Genomic DNA, 19,755 nt, shown 5'->3' with positions numbered 1-19,755 from the left:
TAGTCTTAAACATTCCCACATACGCAGATACTCTTCCTCACTCATTTGACCAAAATTATTCTATCAGAAGTCACATGGAAATTTCCAGTGACAATTCAGACCAGCTGTCAGAACTCATAAGTGTCTCTTGATCTGCTGCTGAGATAGTTTCCTTGTCTCACCTCACATCTTCCTTTAACTCCTCTTGATTTCAGATAAGCCTGTGGAAGCATTTGCTGTCTCACATTTGCTACAGTCACTAAAGATGTTGTAAAATTGCAATGTTTAGAATAACAAGCAGCAATATTGTATTAGAAAATAGCATTAAACTGTTAAATGTGAACTTCCAGACTGAATGTTGTCCCCAGGGCTAGGAGAAGGTAAGGTCTGAACTAGACAAAAAATTACAACTGATTGCCATGTCCTTGGCATTTATTATTTCTCTTCCAAACTTCTTGACAACCTAGGAGCTCCCCTAAGCTAGGGGGAAGAACATCAGTGTGCAGTCATTATTAATAGCCAAATGGAGAGGACTTGGCTGAAACAGAGGTGTACAAAGTTCTGGCTTGCACTATGAAGAGAAAGAGAGCCTGTGCAACAATTTGGACCAGTAATTCCAACCTCAGGAGCCCCTTTCTGGATGTGCTGTGCTTCTTTCCTGGCCACTTAGCTGGCTGCTGGGTGTGAAGGACCAGCCTCCCATGGCAGCCCCTGGACTCCCCATTGCTCTCCAGACCCAGCAGCCCAGGCTGTTTTGCTTGGTAAACAAAAGCAACACTCTAAGTGACAGCCATACCCCAGGGAAAGGTTGAGTGGAGATTTAATTGCCAATTAACTTCTTCAGAAATGCAAACACAGCTTCAGCTAATGGTATGAGCAATCCAGGAAAGCATCAGAGATGAGGGATGCCTCTTGGTGTGTGCGTGGTCTGGCAAAGAGAAGCTTTGCCTCTCTGCAACAGGTTCTTCTCCTCTTTCAAAGTTGTTGCATTGCCTGATAATCCCTTTGTTGTTCATTAAGAACAAACTGCTATAACAGGCATTTGTTTGCAGTAATGAAATATCAATGGGAACACAAGTAGTTCTCCTTAAAAGGTTATATATTGCTTTTTCCAGGAATCCCTGGATGCAGAAAGGACCTTGTGGATGCTGGTGAGAATCAAAGGAAAAAGCAGTTTGAGTTTTCCCAAGCTACTCAAAGGAAAACAAAAGTGAAAGAATTAATAACAAAGTCTAACATCTGGTGTTGTAGAAAGGAGGAGTGCATGAAGAACGTGATGTTTTGGTGAAAGCATGTTTACAAGAGATGATGTCTTCCTTAGACCAATAAGCTTTTTTCTATCCTTGGTTCTGCAAACCAGTCTATAAAAATGTGTCTAGTTCTGCAATAAATCACTTCTGCTTTCTGAATAAAGCCTGTGTTACTGTATTTTTTTTGGTGCTTCCTAGGCTTAGAGCGACAGGATCTCACCCAGGATAAGACCCATCAGCTTTTGGGCACCAGGTAGTGCTGATGCATTTCAACAAGCACACATTATTCCCTCTCTAGGGCCTGTGGGGAGGTTTATTTGATCACACAGAAAATTCAGTGTCTATGTGCCTACATCTTAAAAGGCAAAAAGAATCACTACAGATTTTAGCACAGACCTTCTGCTTGGCACACAGCACATCCCATTATGTGGGAGGAATTAATTTGAAAAAAACATCCTATGCTGTATGTGAATGAAGAGATCCTACCCACACATGCTATGGATTTGAGCAACATTATTGCTCTAAGGGCTTTATCAAATTACAGAGTTGTGATGCACATGGGATTCAAGTTACTCTGAGATTTTACAGTACATGGAGTTAGCTTTCCCTCAGTCAGAACTGAACTCACACAGTAGATCTGAAGCTGTGTGGAACCAGAACTGAACCAAACCAGCTTCAGTTCTTACTTAACAACCCAAATAAGAGCTAAATCCAACTCTAATAATTCACCTGCCTGATTAGCAGTGTGCTGTCACTAGAGGTAAAGGCAAAGAAAAGCAGCAATCCACATGCATGATTCTGCCAAACAAAGCACGCATTTTGGATGTGTTACATTATAATCTGATTTTTTTAGCAAATGCAGCATCTGTTAACAGTCCTGTTCCAATTAAAAAAAAAAAAAAAAAGTCTGCTATTACATAACAGTTGATAATCCCCAATCTCCGGAGTGGTTAATCTAGATGTGTGCATGGTTAAAACCTCAGCTGGCCAATTGAAATCTGACTTTCTTAACTACTCATTTATAATCATTGAGTAGAATAATGACACTGTTGAAACTATTACTGGTTAGGATGCATCCTAACTTTGCAGGACAGCACAAAATTTTGATTGTTTTGCCCTAAATCTAACCATATTTCTTGTAACTTATCAAAAAGAGTTGACTACTACAAGTAATGAGTTGAAACAAGTTGTTGAATATAAACAAATCATGTTTTCCTAACAAGAAATGTCAATGAATTAACAAGATTAACATTAATTAATAAGAGACTTGCCCAGAGAGCCCAACAGGATCTCTACTACTTTCTATCCATACACCTACTTGTTTGGTATCTTCTAGAGCACCTGGAAACACAAATTCCAGCCAGTCCCTTAACAGCTGAGGTGGGATATGCCTGCAGGTGTGCACAGGGTTTGTAGTAACTTCCTCTGATAAGAGGCTTCAAGGCACACAAGTTTCCTAAACTACCATTAAGGTGGAGAGATCCACGTGGGAACTACTGAGGCAGCTCACAGCTTCCCTATACTCTGGAAAACAAAAGCAAAATAGAACTGAAAGCAAGAAGCTTGGGCAGACACCTGTTAAACAGACAGGAGAGGAGCCTGCAGGACCACAGTGTAATGCAGGAGGAGCAGCAAAGCACAGCCCTGCTGAGGGGGCCTGGTTGCAGGCTATTTGGTGGGGCAAAACTGGGGAAAAGTAAGCAGGAGAGAGTGCAGAAGGTGCTTAGAAAAGGGGATGCATACATGAGACTTTCATGGTGAAGGAAGGGATTCAAACATGTAGGAGAGGCTAAAGATGGTGTAAGAAGATTGGAGGTCCCCAAAAAATGCCAAATAATAGAAGCTTACTAATGCAACACGTTGTGGGACATGCTGAGCAAGAGGAAATCTTGCCTGGGAAGGATGTCAGCAGATTTCAGCAGGTCCGTGCCAGCTGAAGAAACAAAGCACATCATTGTCAGTTAATTATGTGAAGGGCACCCTTGGCCGATGCTTCCAAAGGAACAAGTCAGTCCATGTGGAACGGCCTGAAGGCAGGGAGGGTGGCTGTACCCAGGCACTCGTGGGTGGAGGGGCTTCCCTACCCCAGCCTGTGCAGGGAGATTCCCTCTCCCTCAGTCACAGGAGAGGTGGTTCCTCAACTTCATGCAGCTGCAGGCATCACTGTCCCGAGATACAGCCGCTGAATGCCTCCAAAGGGTAGTGGAATCCCTCAGTGGAATCCCTCGGCCAGCCTTATCTGATCAAACCATGGGAGCAGGATAATGATGCAATCCTGCAGGACAATTTTCAGGAGAGCAGAAAGATGCAAAGTCTGCCTCTGGGATTCTGCTGACATACAGAACAGGCATGCTCACCTGCCCTGGTGTACCAGCACCTTGTGTGTCAGGCAATTCTGGTTTCTGACATGAGGCTCAGCCCATCGCCCACTTCAGACAGAGAAAAGCCTTCCAGCTGAAGCAGAACCCAGAGCAGTACAGAAGCTCACAAGCTGTTTCCCTCTATACAGAATCCATTTTAAGGGTCATGGATTCTGGTTTAAAGGCTAATGGTTTTACTTTGGCAAAGCAAGCAGAAATTTACATATTGGTCCTGCCATCAGGAAGGCAGAAGAAATGAGTATCCAGATCACAGAAGTCACTTCAAAGCAAGGTCACCCAACCATGGCTGGATTTAGTTCTCTATTTGCCAAAAGTCTTTTCCCACCAAGAGAAATAACAGCTTCATGAAACTCACTATCCTGCTGGAAAAGAGGGCATTCACCCATCAGTCCCCCTCTTTATCCCTGTATTTTCATGTGCCAATAACTTACAGCACTGTCTTTTTTACAGACTTCAGGATATTTTTGGACATTAACCCATAAACCATTTGAGGCACAAAAGCATCCCCACCAGCACATTTTCTGTGCTGTCCGTATAAATTGGTAGTCCTGTAGATCTCAGGTGATCAGAGAAACAAAGGGCTAACAAATCTGAACAATTCCAGCTGAGGCTGCTCGGGGCCAAGTAGTGGAAACTAAAGAACATGACAAAGGAAGAGAACTCTAAAAGGTTTTAATTTGTTTATCCTGATTGGCAGAGGACACACCAGTTCAGGGGCTCCACCTTCCTTTTCAAGAAATAACAGAGCAATTATCTTTCCAAAGAGCTGCTTGTGTTAAAAGGAAAAAAGAAAAAAAGGAAGCCTTATTGGCTGTATGTGTAAGATACAGAAAAGATTTGACACCTTGCCCTCTAGCAAGCTCCTTTGCACAACAGGTTCATCAACAGAAGGCTAACAGGCCCTTGCGCTAGTCAAATCTTCCCCTACACTTTCTGCTTCCACTAAATCCAAGAGAGCCTCAGTTTTCTGCTGTAGGATTTTCAAAGGATGTCACATACTCACAAACAGTCCGTGCAAATACAAGAGCAGGACTAATGACAGTGATTGCCCTCGACCCCCATCAGCTTAATGCAGCCCTGATGGAGAGGGAATTTTCACACTACTAACAAACTGTTCATCAGAATGACCAGGTGGCAGCATTTGAAAGAAGAGGGAATAGCCAGGTATACAGAGAATGGATTTTCAAGAAGTCATCCTCTGAACTAGATGAACTCATTTGAGTACAATTTGAGTATGAGTGGCAGCTTTGGAAGAAGCAAAGGGTCACAAAACACTAGCAGATATTTTGCAAGGAAGAGCTCTAACAAACTCAAGATGAGAAGGCCTGGCTACAGCCAGCCAGATAACCTCACATCTGCCTGTGCTTATGTCTCAATCTGATCTTAGAGAGAACATAGTAAAAAATCTCTGACATTTCTTCCACTGATCTTTTATAATCATTCCTCACTATGTTATCCATTTTGGACAGAACAGCCTTTTTTTCATTTTTAAAAGCTTGTATTCTTATCTAAGCTCTTTCTGAAAATTGGGAAGGCAACTCCAAGATTCCTAGATAATACTGAAGAAATTCTCACCAATGAGTGCAGGAAGAATACACTCAGATACACTCAAGGGATGTGTGTGTATCCAATGGAAAATAGCTCAAAACTCTGCAGGATCTCCAAGAAGCATCTCAAAACCTGCAATGGCAGGCATGGCAAGCTGCTTTGTCAGGAGTCTGTTAGGCTGCCTGCTTCATGTTGTTGATTGTATTTGGAAAAGACTAATCCTTAATGACCAAAGACAGCCTCTGGCAGGCACCAGGGTAGAGGCTTAACAAGCCTGGAAGCATGCACATGAGCAGCAGTAATAGGAAATCACTCACTTGTGGCAAATCTATCATTCTGAATACATATTGAAGGATAATTCCCTGCTGATGATACACCAAGCACAGAAGCTGTCAAGGACAGACCAGGCTGACTATTTCCTGTTGTAAATTCCCTTCAGCTGAGCTACAGTTAAGACAAAAGACCAAGTGTATGCAATTACATGCATACCTTAATTTCTGTTGCTTTAAATGAAACTCAATGAGCCTCCACCTGTTCTCTCCAGGCTTGCTTCATGGATCCTTACATTGCTACTGCAGGAAAGGAGGTACTTCTGTGACTCCAGCTCTTTTTGTGCAAGACTTTCTCCTACATCAAAGCCGCTAAATTTAATGCTTTAGCCTTATTCATGAGGTGAAGCAAATGTACAGTGAAAAGCACACAAAGGAGTCCTTCTTTTCTGGAAGCCTGCATAACCAAAGCAGTTCATCCTTATCATGCAGCCCTCCATCTGTATCACACAGATAACCTGCAGAGCAAGTTTTGCTATTTGCTTTCCTTTACACAGAGGCATGTTTGTGAGTGAAAAATTTGAGCAGGATTAAGGGGGGGAGACTTAAGTCCAAATGGGAATACATGCCAAAAAACCCACCTTCCTTAAAAATATCAAAGAGGGAGGAGGAAGTGATGGACAGAAGCAATGGTGTCTGTGAGACACCAGAAAAAACTTTTTCCACTTTTTTGCATAAGAAGCCCACATTACACATTCCTTTCCTCAGGAACCATTGCAAGCACCAAGCCCAATGGATGGCACAAGTTTCTGCAGAGACACGACTTTATTGTAGAGAGAGGCAACAGACCAGCATGTACGTTTCTGCAGTGATGAGTATCTTCCTGAAAAGAAGGCAGAGTTCTCTACCCTTTGGGCATGCAGAATTACCCAGTGTTAACCTCTAGGAAACACAGCTTCAGGCTTGTAGGTGTTTTCCTGAAAAAGTGCAGAACAAATTCCAAAGGCATCCACCCCTCCCTGAGGACCTACAATATCAGTATCTAAAAACCACACAGTGCCACTGTCTTCTATTGCACAACTGGGCACGACCTTGGCACAGTCCAGCACACATCCTACCAGGAGACATGACGTGTACTCCATTGCCATGCTCAGGAAGGCAAACACTGCTGCCCCAGGGGGGCTCTGGAAGCAGAGAGAAAGTGTTATTGTCATCATCCTACGTTTCTGTATTTGAAAGGTCCTCAGGAAGAGATACAGCACTGGAGGCGTGGCTGTATTCATCCTTGGGCCAGAGATCAAATAACCATTTCCATTTCTTAGGTGTCAGAGGAACAAAACTTCCTTAGTTCTCCCTTTTAAATGTTGTAATTCAAAAGAAGCTTACCTAGTCAGACCATGAGAAAAAGCCATCTGAAAACTAAGAAAGTACCTTTGTTTTTTTTTAAAGTTCAGGAGTTAACCCCAAATCTTGGGATTCTGTCAGAAACTGACTATGATTCTTTGTGTTTACAATTGCTGGGGTTTCCCCCAGCTAAAAAACAAACAAACAAAAAAAAAAGTAAGTGCATGAGGAAGAGTAAGAAATCAGAATGAACATGAACTACATCTGGCACCAAAGCTGGATTTTTACAGCATTTAGTCTGCAACATTTACAATAATTAATTGCTCACTTGAATGTTTACAGAAGCTCCTTACAGGCTCCTTACGTGTCATGGCAGGCAAACCACAACTTCACATTTATACAACAGCAGAGTGGTTGGTACAGGCCTGAGTCTTTCACAGGTCATGCAAGGAATTCCATTCCTTCTTAGATATGTTCAACAGCTTTTAAGTATGTTGTTTATTTTCCTTCTTCTGTGTTTGGTTAAACTGTGAATTTTTACTAACTTCAGTCCTGATTTGTAAACTAAGTCCTTCCAGATTGCCAATTCTGAGAACTCCTCCTAAACTGAGACTCTTCTCAGCACAAGTTAGTGGAGTTGCTAGAAAGTCATGGCATTTAGTCTCCCTCTAGCTCTCTCTGCTTTTCTGGGGGCAGGGGGGCTGTGAGGTCCTTGAATGAGTTCATGTGTGCATGATTATTTTTAGAAGATTTGGGCTCAGGCTGCTGCCACAGAAAAAGGTCCTGAATTGCCCCCTTTGGCTCCCAGCTGTGCTTTCTGGCCCATGCCTTCTCTCACAGCCCCTGGCAGGAGGTGCATGGCACTGGGGAGCTGACATGGCCAAATCCTTCCCAGTTGGGTCAGTTCAGTGCAGCTTCTGTACTGGACTACTGGGTGCTTGAAGAGACTGCTACTATTTTGCAGCTACTGTCACTTATCTTGAAGTTAGTTATCTACACTGACATGTATGTTTAATTTTACTTCTTTCTTCACAAAGGTTGGCCCACTTCTGTTAGCTCTAGAACATTTAAAGACATTCTATTCCTATTTGTTACTGCCCCAAGTACTCACCTATACAGTACTAAAGATCAAAACCATAAAACATAATTTAAAATATGTATTACAAATACATAATTACCTTCTCATTATGAACTTTGGAAGTGCAGAATTGTTTCAAACTGCAAACATCCCCACTGAACATTTTTTGAGAACAGAGCTTTCATTGAAACTTCACCTGAGTTTCAACCATAAAAATATGACAAATTGTATTAGCATGATGTAAGGTAGGATTTGGCTAAGGTTAATCTTCCACTCAGGTCCCTGCTGGGTGAAACTCAAGGGCATGCAGGGATGTGCTTCAGAACTGCCCCTCAAAAGCCCTCCTGACTGAACAAACACACTGGCAGCAGTTGTTGAACAGAAGTATGCAGCCATGCACATACCAGTGCTGGTCTTTTCTGAACATTTATTCAGAGAGAGACAGGTCTCACTTCATTCTTTTCCCCTCATGTTTCATTAGATCAGGCAGATATTTTGTTTTAGGCTGGCAGCAAATTGTTTTGCCCAAATGCATCCCTGGACACTCCCTATTCCACTTTAGTTATACAAACACCCTCTGACCCAGCCCCTTTAGAGTAGCCACAATAAAAAATCCATTTCCTGCCCCTCCAACCTGTTGAGATATTTTTAGTTGAAACTGAATGCACATACCTGTGGCAGGTGAGGCACCAGTGAGAATGTGGGTGTGGTGAGACCTTTGCTTGTCTCATGCCAAGTGCTTCTATGGTTTGTCATTCCAAATCAAGGGAGGTGGCCAGCTGTCTAGTCACTCCTCTCAAAGAGGCTCTGTACTCTTTCACAAGGAGCAGCTCTATGTCTCTCCACCAATATTCTTGCTACTGTAAAAGAGGGATAATCTTTGACTCCATCAAGGGACGAGACATCCCTTCTGCAGGCTTCCATATGGAAGAACACAGAGATGCTGCAGACTCCAACAACCTATTAAAGCAAGCCTCACTAGTTTTGAAAGGAATGACTCTGCCCTACCTCCTCCAGCAGTCAAGGTGCTCTTCACATCACTTTACAAGATTAGTTCAGGACTGACTCTATATCTCATGCATCCAGGACCCTCAGAGAGGTTTAACCTTCCTTTGCTGATACTGGAACCAACCCCATCCTGCCTGCAAAGAGTAAGAAATTTTGTTCAGGCACCCAGCAGGACAGTTGGGAGTGTTCCCTTGCTCCATGGGGAACGAGCACTTGCATCTCCATCCATATTATCACTCATTTATTCTCTCTGTGGTGCATTCTAGGGCTGTTTCCTCTTACCTGTGTGGTTTGCTACCAAAGGGCCCTGTAGAATGAACACATTCTAAATCATGGGCTTTCACCCCTGCCCCTCTGTGCTAAACTGGGAAGATAAACACTCTTTCTGCTTTACATAAATGCTCTTAGCAGTGCCCATATCCAAGATTTGTACACTTACTATCTGCCACTGACTCAAGACCATTTTAGAACTATCAGACATGAAGATATTTGGGAGATTTAAGTACACTGCTACAACATAAATAAAGTGTGAACATTGGCACTCTTTTTGCTCCAAAGAGTATCTCAGTTCCTCAAGAAAAAACAGACCTAAGTTTTCTGGCATTTCTTTGCAAAATGTGCTACCCCTAACAAAATGTAAAAGCATTCTGACTAGCGTACACATGGATATTAGATTTATGCTGACTGTGAAACAACCACTGTGTACATCTTGATTACTGCAATAGCTTCTACTTTCCATTTAGATCTAAAAAGGACTATTTTGAACATTGTTTTTCATGTAGAACAAATTCCAGTTTATGAATGGCTCTGTTGGGCATTAAATTTTCATGTTATCAGTAAATTTACATATGCAAGAGCTTCTCATTCTTCTCTGCCTACCAGGAACATCCTGTGTGAAAATTTTTATTGTCATTGAGAACTAGCAGTAACTTTCTGGTTTTATAAGAAGTACATTTATCTCATTCTTGCAGAAGTCTATTTATCTGGCATGGGAAACTGCCTAAGAGTAACAAAGTTCCCTGCCTAGGGAAACAAAGAGCTTTCCAGGATACCAGTTTTTTTGCACCTCCGAGCTTGAGTTGCTTTCCCACGTAAATACCTCCCTCTTGTGTTCACTTTTCAGTACTACGAGAATCAGCCACAAAAACCCCACCCCAAAATCAGACTTATCCTTGATGGTGTCAATCATTAGCAGATACTGGAATGAATTCCAGGCAGTGAATAGTTTCATCCTGCTGGAACTCATTCTCTCTGTGCTGGACCACTCTTCAGCTGACAAATCTAAGCTACTGATGTTGCTAGGATTGACCCAAGAAGAAAACCTTCTGGCAGAGCTGATCCACAAAGTGAACAGGTCAGTGACAAGACAAGGAAAACCAGGTAGCTTTAAAATTAAGCAAAATATATTTTGAGTTCTCAATGTAACACATTCCTTCACCAAGGCAAGGGCATCACAGCTGTGCTGTGAAAACTCAGTCACTTCTTTTTAACTTTTTCCTCTTTCTTCTGCCAGATCTGACTCCAGATGCACTCAGTGAGACTGGATAGTAGGACAGGCTGCAGCAGTGCAAAAGCTGCACTCACACTGTACTTCATAGTGAATGAGCAGGGCCAGACCACAGCTGCTTCCAGGACCAGAGGTGATGGTCTCTGATGGTGTCCCTGAAAGGAAAACTGGTACAATGGCACCAACATGGGCCAAGCTCAGTCTGTAGCTGTTGAAGAAAAAAAAGCAGGTTTTTTCCTCAGGGACTGCCAAATTTCATATGTAGTTCTGGAAAAAAAATCCACTGGGAATGGTCTGATAGACTGTTTTTGATAGCTCAGCCACAAAGACAAAAATAAAAAAAGTCTGTTTAAATACCAAACTAGAAAGCTTTCCTTTTCTTCTTTTTCCCTCCTGCCACCTTATTCCTGACACCGAGAGCCTCTTCTGTGTCATCATCGTCATTCCGAGATCGCTTCTTCTCCCCCTGCTCCCGCAGCTCCTGCAATGCAACCAACAGATTGACCCAGAGCTCTGGCACCTGCAGAAACTCAGACTGCAACAGCGAGGAAAGGGTCAAAGAGCCAGCACCCACCATCCGAGCAAACCTCTGGGCCTCAGCCACACGCTCTGTCAGCATCATAACTTCTTCCTCCTGCATGGGGAATGCTGGCAGCTTCTTGCCAATCAGGTGCTCAATGCGCTGGAACAGCTCGACATCATACCTGAGGAAAGACAAAACACCAGTTTGAATCAGCCCTCCTGAAGGGCCTCAGCTGTCACCACTCACAGACTTCACCCCTTATCTCCAGCCCACAGATACCACCTCCACAGTTACTGAACCTATTTATATAAATATATTGTATAGTCCAGTTACAAACAGTTCTGCTCAGTGAGTACCTGCTCCTAGAATTTACCTAGACTTTCCTTTCTCCTCACCCTGGGCTTTGAATTCTGTCCCCTTTAACTAAATAAAACCAACTGACACTTCAAAATGAAAAGTAGTATTTTATTCTCACCCAGGGCAAGGTCAGATATTGCCTGCTCTGAAACACATCTAGAAAGAATCAGTATGATAAATTTTACCACTTACTGTGTGACAAAGGTGATAGATTTGCCAGATCTCCCAGCTCGAGCTGTTCTCCCAACACGATGAATGTAATCCTGGAAAGAATTTTCTTGATAAGCAAAAATATATGTTCACCAAACACAGAAGAGATCTTATGGCAGATCAGCCTATATGCTTTCTCTTCAGGAAAGAACAAGAGAATCTCAATAACATAGTGCCAGGATTAAATGTGCAGCATCAGATTTTGCAAAGAGGCATAAGTGGAGGCATAACTTTGGTTTTAACATTTGAATTATTGTCTTTTTAAATGAGAAGACCAACTCCAATTGCTCCAGACTGCAGGACAAAAGTTGCAATACATAACCTTTGCCAAGACTTCACTCTCACTTCCTTGGAAAGCTAATATTCAGTGATCCCCATTCCTGCATTTTCAATCTTGGGAACTAGTGCTCTGCATAGTGCATGTTTCAGAGAAACTCTCTGACAAGTAGATTTAAACTTGGTAAGCATGGTGAAAGAATGATTGAGAGTAATTTAGAAGAGTCTGATCTATTGAGCATCTTTGGTCAATATGGTTCTAGGCTGTTTTCCACATTTTATAATAACATTATGGAAATTAAAATACTCCCTTTTCCATACAGGATTTGCAGAGAAATGATTTTAAGAAAGGATCTGTTCCATAGGTTAGATGAGAGAGAAGAGCACAAAGACCATAATAACACCATTCAAGCTGCTGCCCCCACTGTTTCTCTTCCTTTTGTGCTTTTACAAAAGGAGTGTCTTCAAAAGGCCTACCATGCTTTCTTCTGTTTGTAAGGCACAGTATCTTTAATCACTGTAAGTAACAATAGCAACTCCTGAAGTGCACGTTAATAATATGCTTTCTGGAACTAAGCTGGGAAACAGGCACATCCCTGAGACAGAGCTGGTAACTAATTTTCTTTTCCTTTTGCTGTACTTTTGTGATATGAAGGTGACATACATTAAGGACACCTTTCTTAACCAAATGCTTGTTGAATACCATAATGACAGAATTTATTTTTGTCTTTTTTTAAAAACAGTTTAAAATATGAAGGTAGAACCTGGATCACAGGCACACAGATGACTACATGAAACTAGTAATATGTTAAAACTGTTTTCAAAGCCCTTTAATGTAATAAGGCAAATATACAGTCTGAGCAGAAATGCAAAGCAGTCCTCACTTCCCCTCTACTTACAGGATCACTTCTACAACCCAGGCCATGAGACCATATAAACAGAGACACCAACTCAATTGTGGAGGTTGGACTACACCTTTTCATGTACAGAATGGTGAATTAGGCTTCCAGTCAGCAGAACAGAGGAAAGAAGTCTCTGTTCCTTTGTCTACCTTCTTTGTCTATCTGCTCCCAGTGACCAGAAGCTCTTATCTGGCACACAGACAGGCTTACCTTAGAGTGTGTAGGAATATCAAAGTTTATCACCACATCCACATGTGGGATGTCCAGACCTCTGCTTGCAACATCAGTAGCCAGCAGAATAGAACGTGCCTTTGCCTTGAACTTGTTTAGAGAGCCCAAACGTTTATTCTGGAAAAAAGACCAAAAGGGAATGAAAAAGTAACAGTCACTCTAATTTCCAATTAATATGCTCTTGTTAAAATACTGGCGCAAAAGAACTGGGGGAGAAACTACTCAAAAATTTTACTTCTCTAATTTATTTTTAAAATATTACAGAATCCGGGGCAGCATTCCCATTAGTTGAGTTTCTATGGATCAGTCCAGTCCACTAGCTGTGAAGCACTCCTGAGGTGTGACTCAGTATGGTGCAGCCCATTTCCCAAGCCCCAGGCCCCTGCCCACTCTGTTCTGTGGGGTCATGCCCATACCTGACTCATCTGCCCGTGGAGAGGAATGGCAGTGAACCCCAGGTTGCGGAGCAGCAGAGCAGTCCTCTGGGTATTGTTACATGTACTACAGAATATCATGAAAGAGTTACCAGCCAGTTCATTCAAGATATAAACCAGGTAGCTGTCCTGTAAAGAAACAGAGAGTTGAGAAAACCCCAGAGATAATCACATGTGCAACATTAAGTCTAGGACTCAGAAAATTACAAGATAACTGGACAGATGTGGGAACAAGAAAAGACAATAAGAGAGAAGAAACAGAAGTGCCATTACCTTGAATTTGGAGGGAATAAAAATGTAGTACTGCTGTAGTTTTTCAACTGTCTGGTACTTGGAAGAAACAGCACATTTAACAGGATTCTTCAGAGCAGCACGCTGGAGTTTTTGAACCTGGTAAGACCAACGAAATTTAGTTGGACAGAGATCTTGTATTAATACAGTCAAGAGGACAGCCTGATGGAAGAGAACTAAAACAGATTAGCCTGCTCCCACCTTCTTGGTCATGGTGGCAGAAAATAGGAATGTCTTCCTGTCTCGAGGAATCACTTTCAGTATCTTATCCACCTGTAAAAAAAAAAAGAAAATGGAAATACTAAATACTACAAGCAAGCAAGACACAAGCCTTCCACAAATACAAAGATCATCCACATGAAGAGTAATGCATGTGTAAACATACAGTAGGAACAAATATTTTCTCTTATAAAGGGAAGGTATAGGCTGATACCTTGTTGACAATTAGGCAGTGTGAACTCCAAGTGTCCAACAACAGTGCAAATATCAGGCAATGTTTCTGCAGGAATGTGTGTGTGATAGTGTTTTTGACACTAAAAAGTGCCTCCTGCAGTCTTGGCAGTACTCTGCAGAACTCTGCTGTGTTCCAATCCCACCACAGACTTTTGTATAATTATTAGATCTTAGTTACAATTTACTACTAATTTCTACAGAACAGCTTAGTGCTTACTATGTGACTATTCAAAGTGATTTTAAAGGGATTCCTCTGGTGTTCCAAACTTGTCTTTTAGCAGATTCCTACCTCTGTCTCGAAATCCATGTTAAGGATCCGGTCAGCCTCATCCATCACCAGGAACTTCAGAGCTCGTAAGTTGAAGCCCTTTGTGTTCTCCAGATGATCAACCAGACGGCCAGGGGTTGCTGTCAACAGCATCGTGAGAGAAAATTCAGAATGAAAGCAAGGAAAATATCCAAACAAGCAAGAGATTTGCCCATTACAGAAATGGGATTCTTTGACCAAAAGTAAAGATTGCTTTGTGGGAATAACTCTTTCATAGGGTATCTTCAAAGAGTGTTTTGAAGAAAGACTAATGGAGTCAGACTCTCTGAAGAATGTTCTAAAAAGAAGTGACACAAAAAAGACTGTGGACAAGCTGTACTGTGAAGGATGAGAGCAGCATTTTAAATACTTGAGGAGAATGAAAAAACAAGCCAAAAGCACTCAAGGTCTAACAGGAATGCTTTGGAATGAGCTTGTAGCAACAAGTTACTGGTGGATACTTTAGAAACTTTAAGAAGCCAGTACTCAGAGCTTGGGATAAAAAACAAAGGACAGACTTTCCTTTCTTTGGTTAGCTGCAGTTTGGCAATATTCATACTCCACATCCCCAGCACATCAACTTACCAATTATAACATGTGGTTTCTTGGCCAAGGCCAGAGATTGAGACATTGTGTCAATTCCACCAACAATAACCGCTGCAGGATGAACAGAGTGGAGTGAATCCCTCGCTGTAGCACCAGCCCTCCCCTGGCACTGTAGCATTTACTCCTGCTGCCCACCACCCACAGCAATTCTGTACAAATGAAAAGCTACTTATTTTTATGACAATTGACTTCATGTTAGCATATCTGGCTTTCCCAGGATTCTTAAGCCATGCAATTAATTCCTTACTGGCCACAAGTATTTTATTTTCACAACTGAAGAACTACAGGAAGAATCTACTCCTTACAGTTTATCTCTGCTGCAAAAGTCTAGGAATTCTAAAAATACCCACAAAGCTTTTTTTGACAGATTCCCTAAAGAATCAATACAGACAGTCTCAAAGGAAGATTAAAGTACATCACACCATAACAGGGAGCTCTATGTAATTTCACTGGACACAAACCACTACAACCCACTACTGAGAACATTATCTTCTACTTCCACTATTAACTATTTAGACACAAAATGCAGAAACAGCTGCAGACTGCTCCATCTGGAAAGACCATCCAAGCCTTTGTTTTGCAAACCTGATACCACATCTCTGTCTTCCAGCAGCATAAGCTTTTCTCACATTTTGTTCACCCTCTCATACAAATCCTCTATTTTTAGCTTTGCAATCTCGACCCGACAAAAACTAGTCCAATACCATAAAAGTTACTTACTGCTTTGAACACCAATGGAGGATCCCAGAGCTTCAAACTGCTCTGAGATTTGAAAGGCCAGCTCCCTTGTTGGTGTGAGGACAAGGGCAAATAATCGTTGAGGTGTTTCCAGCAGTGCTTGAAGAATTGGCAAAGCAAAGGCTCCTGTTTTTCCAGAGCCAGTTTCTGCCAGTCCAATGACATCTCTGCCTGCCAGAAGGAGTAAGGGGGCAAAAAGCTGTTATACACTCAGAACAGAGAAAGAAGACTTTAAAGCACTGTGCAACAAAACACAAGAATTCTCTCCGGACAGAAAAAAAAAGCAGATACACAGAAGGAAAAAAAAATAAACAAAAGGCCAAACCAAAGAATTTCATAACCTCTCTGAAGCATTTTTAGACTCTGATTTTTATTGTACAATGATTACAATCTCAATAGACAATTTTCTAGTTATGTTTCTCTTAATATACAGGGTTTCATGCAAACCTTAGGCTCAAAATAAGTTTTACTTTATTATGTCTCAAATCTGACATCAGTTCACAGCTTAATGACTCTATCTCACAATTCCAGATCAAATGTTGTCTGTTTACTGGCTTACATGGAAACAGACCGTGGTGTTTTGAGACTTCAGTCACACAAACTACAGGACAAAGCACTACCAAACTCACATATCACAAGCCACACCTGTGCCACTGATTAACAGAGTAATATAAACCAGTTTGCAGCAGCAAGGATAGAACAGAAAGTCTTTTGCCCCAAAAACAATGCAAGCAACAAGGTGGAATTCATCAACAGAATCCATTATCACCTCCTAATCTCATGCATCTTAGAATGTACATGCTGTCAACAGATCTTATAATGGAAACAATTTCTCAGGAATGCAGTCTTACCTTTGTGTTTGTCTTTCCCCCCTCCCCCCCCCCAAGAGAATCTTATATGTGTAGTAAAAGAGTCTGACAAAAGTAAAATGCTAGAACAGAGCAGATACTGAAAGCTTGTTCCCATTCTGTCACTATGTTGCTCCTTTCCTCCTTGAGAGTGTTTTGGAGGGTTTTGTTTTAAAAAAACCCTATATTTCTAGAGGCAAAAAAGTCTGCTGAATTCAGTAATTTTTTTTTTTTTGTAATTCCAGAATGCTTAGAGAAAGTCACAGTGGTTTGGCTATTACTTTTGAAATCTAATTTCAAAGAGTTGCCTGCTCACAGCAAAGCAAATTATACACACCATGGAATCAGTCAAGGCATCTTCACTTTCAGTCACACACATACACAAACACTCTGCAGGTCTCTGTCAGAAGCAGCACAATTCAAAACCTATCGGAAGCTGCCTGTGTATCCTTGAGTATTTCAGAACAAAATTATCAATGCAGACTAGCAGTTAACCAGTTATTAAATGATTAATAAGAATTCTATTTAACATGGAGTATCAGAACTAAAGAACAGGAGAGGCCACTCAGGAACAGTGTTTGTAACCATTTGAAAGTCTGTGACTGCAGGCAGTGTTATAGGATAAACTAATATTCCAAGCTCCACTTGGAAAGGACACAGAATGAACGTGAAAACTACTCCTAAGCAGAGATCCTCAACAATTAAGAAGTTGGGACACATTTCATCCCTGATCCCTCTCACACAGATCTCCTGGAGCAGATCAAAGTACACTGCTCACCTTGGAGAGCCACTGGAATAGCCTCAATTTGGATCTTCGTCGGCACCTTCCATCCCAGCTGGTCACAAGCTTCACACAGGACATCTGTCACTCCCTGGACATAAGTGACAAGAGAAAAGGACAACAGACATCACCAAAAGTATCTAAATTAAATCCATGATGCAACAGAGCCAACTTGTCTCTAGCAGAGACAAACCCCACCAGGCCCCCAGTGCAACTCTCTGAAAGGGCAGGCTGTTCACAGGGATCCCCACTTCCACCAGTAACTTCACAGGATTTGTTCAAAATCTGTTAGAGGTGCCTGTCACAGGAAGAATATGGTCTGTTTTACCCTAGTTTACACTAGGAACTTCCCTTCCCACACACAACTATCTCTTTACCTTAGAGGTGGCACATGACCATAGAAAATAAAAAACACCACGTCAAGCTAAAACAGTATGAAGACAGCGGCGGCCGGCTGCGGATGGAGCAGCGATGGGAGCAGCGATGGGAGCAGCAGTGCGAACCGCAGCGGGGCAGCGGCCGAGCGCCCGCAGCTCCTGCCCGGGCCCGGCTCCGCCGCCCGCGGAGCGCCGCACGTGTCTGCACACGGGAGCTGCCCCGGCCTCATCCGCGCTGCTCCTCGGGACAGGGCAGCCGGCACCGGGGGAAGAAGCGGCTCCGGCCCAGCCTCACCAAGTCCTTGAAGCTCCGTGTCTCCTCCGCCGCCCCCTCCTGCTGCTGCTCCTGCTCCGGTTCCGGCGCGGACCCCTCCGCCTCTCCTGCCGCCATCTTGGCCTGTCCTCTCCCGGTGCAGCGCAGAGCACTCTGGGAGCTGTAGTCCTCAATGGGGCGCGACGGGATTTGTAGTTCCGGAGAGAGAGCCGAACGGGGGGAGTGAGTTTTCTCTCAGTTCCGAGAGGTGCTCAGGGAAGGGAGAGTTTTCCCTCAGTTCCGAGAGGTGCTCAGGGAAGGGAGAGTTTTCTCTCAGTTCCGAGAGGTGCCCAGGGAAGGGAGAGTTTTCCCTCAGTTCCGAGAGGTGCTCAGGGAAGGGGGAGTTGCGGATGTCCCGCCTGTGCTGGGACAAGGGCACCCTGCCCTGGCTGTGGCAATGCTGCCAGCCTGTCTGCCCGGCGCTAACCCCAGCGGCCAGGCCTCAGGACTGCAGCTCAGCGCTTGATGCTGTTCCCAGTTCTTACCTTCTACAGGCACAAAAAGACAAGAATATGTATAAACTTACATCCATAATGCATCTAAAGAACAAATTACGTGCTTCGGATGTGTTGGTGGGAAACATTTTGAAGCATTAGTGATGGGAAGAGGGAAAAGTGCTGTCATTGTCCTAGTGCCAGAAATACAAAATAAATGAAACTGTGGGAACTCAAATCGTGAAATGAGAGAGTACAGGATGAGAATAGATGCAAACACTCTCCCAGCTCTCTTGATTGCTGCTGTTGTGACTCAAGGCTGCAAGTGCTTGATGAGAGGTGAAAATGGATATACATTTAATGACTGTCCAGGGAGTGTAGTGCCAAAATATCTCCATGATGGAAGTTCCTGAGCCATTGGTTTCCATCTGGTCTGAGTGTAACCCCCTCTGATCTGTCATCCTGATGCTGATTGCAGCAGGGCAACCTTGCAGCTAGGTGAAGTTCTTTGTTTTAGGGAAAAGAAGGCTGACATATACAGGATGCTAGGGTCAGGTGTTTGGGCTTCAAAAGGACAGCAGAGCTGGCTCCAAAATGAAACTCGTGGCTGCATTTCTGAGCAGATTTCCCTGTCTCTGGGAAAGCAGTCTGGGCGTGCTCTCAGTGGAAATGCTGATGCACTTCAGCATCTGTCCCTGGATTCCAAGCCTGGCATTTCCTCTGCTCCCAGAACAATGTGGAAAGTGAGAGGAAATACGAACAAACCCTCTGCGTGACAGGGAGAGAAGAGGAAACCTGGAACAATTCATGGGCAGGAGTATAAATGAAACTGCTGCATCCCACTGTGCTCAGGACTGATGATAAATTAAAACAAAACAAAAAAATCCCAAAACCACCCTGTATGGATGCTCATTGTTACCATATGTTTCAAAAATCCCAGCAGCCTGAGCCATCAGCTTGCTGTGTATCATTAGAGCTGTAGGTTAAGCCTGGCCAGCACGTAGACATGAACTGTAAGGGTCACTGGGATGACTCAGGAAGGGGAGTCAGGGATGTGACAGGAAGTCACTGCTTTTGATTCTTTATTGAACTCCTTGCCCATATAATATGGTGCTGTTTTAGTGAGGAGCAGGGTGGAGCAATTCTATTCTGGTGAAATTCCATTTTGTGCAATTCCCTATTGTCAATAGATACATTTGAATTAAAGTTTTCTCCTGTCCTAAACTGCTGTTGGGAGCATTCATGCATGATAAAATAAATATGCAGCTTCTAAGTAGTAATTCCTTTTTTGTGCTTTTCAGCACAGGACA

General features: G+C 42.9%; 1 protein-coding gene across 1 annotated transcript; it reads right to left on the bottom strand.

Annotated features, from left to right (window-relative positions):
* Positions 1-10,238: 10,238 nt before the first annotated feature.
* Positions 10,239-18,229, bottom strand: DDX47 (DEAD-box helicase 47). Its single transcript, XM_079303481.1, has 12 exons — positions 17,994-18,229; positions 17,319-17,412; positions 15,675-15,863; positions 14,934-15,005; positions 14,331-14,449; positions 13,790-13,861; positions 13,571-13,687; positions 13,280-13,426; positions 12,843-12,980; positions 11,437-11,507; positions 10,939-11,068; positions 10,239-10,845 (listed from the first exon to the last, which is right to left on the bottom strand). Exons 1-12 carry the CDS (start codon positions 18,087-18,089, stop codon positions 10,726-10,728), a joined length of 1,365 nt encoding a protein of 454 aa, XP_079159607.1. The 5' UTR covers positions 18,090-18,229; the 3' UTR covers positions 10,239-10,725.
* Between the last annotated feature and the right edge of the window lie 1,526 nt (positions 18,230-19,755).

This window comes from Erithacus rubecula, assembly GCF_903797595.1.
Source record: "Erithacus rubecula genome assembly, chromosome: 4".
Taxonomy (NCBI): Eukaryota; Metazoa; Chordata; class Aves; order Passeriformes; family Muscicapidae; genus Erithacus; species Erithacus rubecula.
The sequence above is the reverse complement of the archived record's forward strand: the minus strand, read 5'-3'. Positions and strand labels throughout refer to the sequence as shown.

Excerpts from the sequence above, each read along its gene's own strand:
- DDX47 (XM_079303481.1), bottom strand. The coding sequence starts at position 18,089 with ATGGCGGCAGGAGAGGCGGAGGGGTCCGCGCCGGAACCGGAGCAGGAG. Across the intron at positions 14,450-14,933 it reads GAAACCACATGTTATAATTG|CAACCCCTGGCCGTCTGGTT; the intron begins GTAAGTTGATGT and ends TGCTGTTGACAG. Across the intron at positions 10,846-10,938 it reads CCCAGAGGTTTGCTCGGATG|GAGCTGCGGGAGCAGGGGGA; the intron begins GTGGGTGCTGGC and ends GTTGCATTGCAG.